The sequence below is a fragment of the Anomaloglossus baeobatrachus genome, chromosome 3 (assembly GCF_048569485.1).
Source record: "Anomaloglossus baeobatrachus isolate aAnoBae1 chromosome 3, aAnoBae1.hap1, whole genome shotgun sequence".
Classification (NCBI taxonomy): domain Eukaryota; kingdom Metazoa; phylum Chordata; class Amphibia; order Anura; family Aromobatidae; genus Anomaloglossus; species Anomaloglossus baeobatrachus.
In genome coordinates this window covers 575,657,969-575,663,968 of record NC_134355.1, presented here as the reverse complement: position 1 = coordinate 575,663,968, position 6,000 = coordinate 575,657,969, and the positions used below count along the sequence as shown (strand labels likewise).

The following is a 6,000-nucleotide window of genomic DNA, read 5'->3' as shown; positions in this document are numbered from 1 at the left end:
AGGAGGAGTCGGACACAGAGCTGTATTCTGGAAGTGAAGAGTTCATCTCGGTCTGTGGATCAGATCACGAGGAAGAGGAGGCGGAGCGGCTGCCCGAGGCGGTGCCGGAACAGGAGACGTCCAGCAGTAAATCTAGGAAGGCCACAACTAAAACCATTAATCACAGAAAAGATGATTTATGTCGGGCAGAGCCAGATATAGAAGACGATTCTCCAAACCACCAGTTACTACCTGAAAATCCTCCCACAGAATCTCAAGATATAAAAGACAATTTTGGGCCTGATGACTCTTCTGAAGACTGTCCGGATACTAGTAACGGTTTGTACGGCTACATATTATTCATGCCTTTTTTAAAAATAGTAGTCTATGGGTGATGTTCGTCACTTTACATCTGAGGGATGCACGTCTGTCTATCCTAGTGTAAACGTTAAACAGATTTTCACCGGTCACCCTCCACAACGGCACCACAGAAGCAACTGGTGCTGTCGTGGAGGGTTCCTAGAAACCGAATTACCGGTAAGACTAATTCTATTTTCCAAATGCGGTGTGCATAGGGCCTTTCTGTGGCAGTTTACACTGACCGGCATTATATTAGGGCTCTTTGTCCCAACTACACAAGGGTAACTTTGCCCAACATGGATTTATTATCTAGATGAGGCTGTGTATGTCCAATATTGGGTTATAGAAAGCCGACTGGAAAATTTGATCTTGTTGTTTACGCTGTTTTGTTTTTTATTTGTTTTTTTTGTGTGTGTTTTCCAGGTCCCAAAGCAAAGCTTATGTTGCGATACCCAGATGGTAAAAGGGAACAGATCTCACTACCAGAAAAGGCCAAGTTAATGGTATGTCAGATAAGTGCGGGTTACAGGGGTCTTCTTGCTCCACTTCTGTATCAGTAGGGGAGCCAGGCTGGTGATGTCTCCGGGAGCATGTGAGGCCACACAGGCAGTTGCCCACGGTTCAATATTCTATGGGGGAGCAGACGTTTGCCCTCTGCCGCTTCTTCTTGGAGCAGCACAGTAGGTGCCCACGTGACTGCCAGTGAGCTAGAGGAGTAGAGCAGTTAGGGGCTGATTTGATATATTGGTTTATGTTGTAGGTTCCTATCCGATCACAGAAGTCAGGATGAGTGTAATAATCGCCTGCTGTGCTTGGCAAAGGCAGTGACCGAAATGACAACGCTCTTAGTGTCATCTGTAACAAAAACACTTGCGCTCTACAATGCAGTGTGATATAAACAGTGAATACAGAGATATGAGCATGTGTTACTGCTTAGGAAAACATAATAAAAAAAAAAAATGAGATGCTCAGCAGATAAAAAGGCCAATTTTATTTGAGCCCAATAACCAGACTTTAAGGAGTATCTCTACTGGGTCCTAACCTAATAAATGCCTCTCTTTTGGTCAAAGAAGACCTCCTATGTATGGGGGAAAGAGACCTGCTAACAGAGAATTAAAAACACTTAAGGCTACTATGAGGAGTGCCCAGACAGAGGGCATGACCCCATAGTCTGAAAGAAAAACTGCCGGTACTTCCTGATTTGCAAGTCTGAATAGGTGCACACTGAACATATTAGTATGATGAAATGAGCTTTGTCATCACAGGCACTGTATGGGGAGCAGTGCAGCCGATGGGAAAACTCATCTTGACTGCTGCGCACTGCATAGGCAGCAACTGAGGTGTAAAGGTTGCACTGCGCTCTCAAACAGCTCCTCAACTCTCGTCTCTGTAAGAGTAGAGGCCAAAGCCGGGTTAGGACACACTTTTTTTTTTTTTATTCTTTTTGTTTGGTCAGAAAAGGGCAGAAAATTGCAAGAGTGTAAAAGGGATAAACTAAAGTTATTTTTCTCTCTCGCCTTATTGGGGGACACAGGACCATGGGTGTCTGCTGCTGACACTAGGCAAGCTAAGAAAAAAGGTTAGCTCCTCCTCCGCAGCGTACACCCTGTGACTGACCAGGAAGTAAGCAAGTTTTTTGCTTCGTGTCCTAGGAGGTGGATATGGGCCTGTTCTCAGACCCTTTATTATTTTTATTTATTTTACCCCCTTATATAGCGCTATTAATTCCACAGCGCTTTACAGATGTTATAATCACTGTCCCCATTAGGGCTGACAATCTAGATTCCCCATCTGTATGTCTTTGGAGCGTTGGGGGAAACCGGAGTACCCGGAGGAAATCCACGTAATCAATGGGAGAACATACAGACTACTTGCAGGTGTCCTATTTGATGGGATTTGAACCCAGGACCCCAACACTGCAAGACTACAGTGCTAACCACTGAGCCACCACAAGACTGCAGTGCTAACCACTGAGCCACCACAAGACTGCAGTGCTAACCACTGAGCCACCACAAGACTGCAGTGCTAACCACTGCGCAGTATTTTCCTCTAAGTACAATACCTCTGCTTGAAGCGTTGTATTATTGTACTGGTGGAAGCGAATTGTGCTGATGTTCCATTTGCATGTACAAAATACTTGTCTCGCCCCGATTGTCTGCTGACCATACTACACCATGAGATGTCACGTCTACTGATACCTATCAGATCTTGTACAAGATCGGCAGGTGTTGTGCACATCAAATGGGTTCCCATTGGGATGTTGTATGGTGCCTTTTGCTTTGAGATACACAAGCTCACGTATAAATAGTACTATGTGCGTGATAGCTGTTTGACTTATAGAAATGTAGGGTTGGTCTTTACTTCTTGGGGATGTTTCTATTTAGGTTACATAAGGCCCTGTCACACACACAGGTAAATCTTTGGCAGATCTGTGGTTGCAGTGAAATCATGGACATATTGTTCCATTTGTACACAGCCACAAACCTGGCACTGATTTCCACAATTTCACTGCCACACATCTGCCACACATCTGCCACACATCTGCCACACATCTGCCACACATCTGCCACACATCTGCCACACATCTGCCACACATCTGCCACACATCTGCCACAGATTTATCTGTGTGTGACAGGGCCTATAGACAGAAGCATTATTGACCCTCTGTGTTTTTCACCTGCGCTTGTCTCCCTTCTTGTCTCGCAGGCTCTGGTTAAGCATGTACAGCAGAAAGGCTATCCAAATGAGAGGTTTGAGCTCCTAACAAACTTTCCACGACGGAAGTTATCACACTTGGACTATGATATCACATTACAAGATGCCGGCTTGTGCCCTCAAGAGACTGTGTTTGTGCAAGAAAGAAATTGACCAATCTCCTATTTACCTTCTTTTACTTCGTCACTCCTGATAAAACATTTTTTTTTTTTTTTTTTACTTTTGGGTCATCCATAATGCATCATTTTTTGGGAATTTAAATATTCGTGACCAACAAGGTTAAAAAAAGCGTCCCGTTCTCTGGTAATGGAGGAATTATAACGACAGATCCCGCATTTTTCAAGATGTCTCTCTTCATCTGTCCTGGAAGAATTGGCCTCTTCAGATGCCAGCAGCTCCCAACTTTTTATTTTTTGGAAGGTCACAGCCAATTTTTTTATTTTTTTACTTTAATGTTACTTAATTGATAATTTCATTTGGAACTGCAATGGTGATTTCATAAGTGACTCTTATTTATTGCTTTTTTATTTGTTATTTTTGCTTTGCAGCATCAGAGCATGTTATGATTCTGGTTTACATATTTGATATGTTGATTCTAAAGTTCTGACCAATTGTGGATTCTCCATTTATCTCTGAGGTCGCTATATAATCCCAGTAATACTGGAGGCCGCCTCACATTGCACTGACTGTCCCACCCATATCCCTTGTTTTCATGGTTGATAGGGGGATAAATTGGGTGTTTTATGTAAAATATTTACACCACGCTCATTTTTTTTATTTTTTTTAAACACATATTGGGTGTTGACAATAATAAGCCACAACAAGTCAGAATACATTGATACAGTAAAATTTCTGTAATATGACATTATTGGGAAAACAATGGAAATGAGTAAGAAATGTAAACTTTACGGTTAAAAGCCATCTAAAAAAAACCCCAAAATAAAATAACACTGTTAGTGTTGTATACTGCTAGGCTGCGACTACACAGGGACACACATTACATTGTCACTCTTTCACATCTGATAACGTCTCACTATTGGGAGTGCCCATGACCCGCACATTAGAAAAGTTGTTCAAGTCTGATATTAAAATTAGCACCACCGCTTTTACAAAGCTCAGTTATTTAGCTGCGATCAGATTTTGCAGCGCTGTTTAGTAGTAGAGGGAGGAGGGGGCGGATCTCTGCCTCTAGGCCCTCCCTCTGCCTCTAGGCCCTCCCTCTGCCTCTAGGCCCTCCCTCTGCCTCTAGGCCCTCCCTTTGCCTCTAGGCCCTGCCTCTGCCTCTAGCTCCTGCCTCTGCCTCTAGCTCCTGCCTCTGCCTCTAGCTCCTGCCTCTAGCTCCTGCCTCTGACTCTAGCTCCTGCCTCTGACTCTAGCTCCTGCCTCTGACTCTAGCTCCTGCCTCTGACTCTAGCTCCTGCCTCTGACTCTAGCTCCTGCCTCTGCCTCTAGCTCCTGCCTCTAGCTCCTGCCTCTGCCTCTAGCTCCTGCCTCTGCCTCTAGCTCCTGCCTCTGCCTCTAGCTCCTGCCTCTAGCTCCTGCCTCTGCCTCTAGCTCCTGCCTCTGCCTCTAGCTCCTGCCTCTGCCTCTAGCTCCTGCCTCTGCCTCTAGCTCCTGCCTCTGACTCCAGCTCCTGCCTCTGACTCTAGCTCCTGCCTCTTCTACATAGAATCTCATCAGTAATAGCGGCCATCATCAATCTCAGTAATGGGAAAGATTTCACTGAATACAGAATTAAGAATGTGTACTATTGATTTAAGAATTAAAAAAATAAATGATACTCTTTAAGTGCTGATCATCTGCCATACCAGACACGGCCTATGCGTTAGGTTGGTGCTATCTATGATAACGGGGGGACACGGATACTTTTTAACCATCCCATGCATGTGAATGGCATTTCTGCAACTCTAATAGAACATTTCCAGGCAGAGCAGCACATTTGAAGCAGAAAAGTAAAATTATGTAGCTCTTGTAGGAAGATGCATCAAATTTGCAGTATAAGTCCAAAACCAATTTTACTTTAGAGCCTTTAAGTGAAAATTTCTTCTATAAATTGAAACGCCTCACAAATGTATTCTTTGAATAGAAATGTTTACATCCTATAAAGTGCAATAAAACAGTCCAGCAAGGATAGAAACAAAATAACTGATTGACTTCAGCATAAGCGTCTACTATACTCGGACATTGCTGTAGATCAACAGGAGAACCTCTTACATGTGGAGACTCTGCAGGGAGGAAGATGATGTTCACCTAAGGTAGCAGCATGCACTGAAGGTGAACTACTTTCTTTACATATCCTTGCTGGACTGTATTTATTGAATACAAATATTTTTACTTGAATACATTTGGTTGTTTCAAATCATGAGATTTTAGAGGTTGTGAGAAATCTCTGACAAACCAAATTAAACTTGCTTTTCTAGTTACTGGTGTATATTTTTAAATGAGTTAATTCTCTACTTTCCTGCAAGTCCCATAATGACTATGACACAGGAAGAATTGGAGATTTCAGCTCTGGAGGGCAAGTCTTCTTTTCTAACCACGGAGTCCAGACTTCTGTCAGTGTATAATGTGATTGAGCTGTTAAGTAACCTTTCCTATAAGGACGCTCAGTCTTTTCATCTTTCATACAAATGTTTCTAAATTGTTAATTTTTATTTCAACCAGAAATACAGATCGTTCTTTTCCATGCGTTTTGTGTTCTCCGACAAGTGACACCATTTATCTTCATCAGTGTTTAAAATACCATGATGAATAAAGCAGAATTCTGTTATTTCCCCCATGTCAGTTAAAATCTGTAAATTTCTTTATTTTGTTTTTCATTTACAAATAAATACAATTTTGTATCATATTGTGGCTGAATATTTCCAGATTACTGGGCGGGGAGTGGGGTGTATACCGGTGATGGAGATCTTACTAGTTTTCAATCCTTTTGTCGTGATCCATGCC

General features: G+C 42.8%; 1 protein-coding gene across 1 annotated transcript in view; it reads left to right on the top strand.

Annotated features, from left to right (window-relative positions):
* The window catches only part of UBXN7 (UBX domain protein 7), a 67,736-nt gene extending 61,834 nt beyond the window's left edge, over positions 1 to 5,902 (top strand). The window contains exons 9-11 of the mRNA XM_075340960.1: positions 1 to 318; positions 763 to 842; positions 3,046 to 5,902. The exon at positions 1 to 318 is cut by the window's left edge and continues 109 nt beyond it. Of these exons, the coding sequence (XP_075197075.1) occupies positions 1 to 318; positions 763 to 842; positions 3,046 to 3,207 (560 nt within the window). The 3' untranslated portion in view covers positions 3,208 to 5,902. The remainder of the gene's footprint in view (positions 319 to 762; positions 843 to 3,045) is intronic.
* The last annotated feature ends 98 nt before the right edge of the window (positions 5,903 to 6,000 follow it).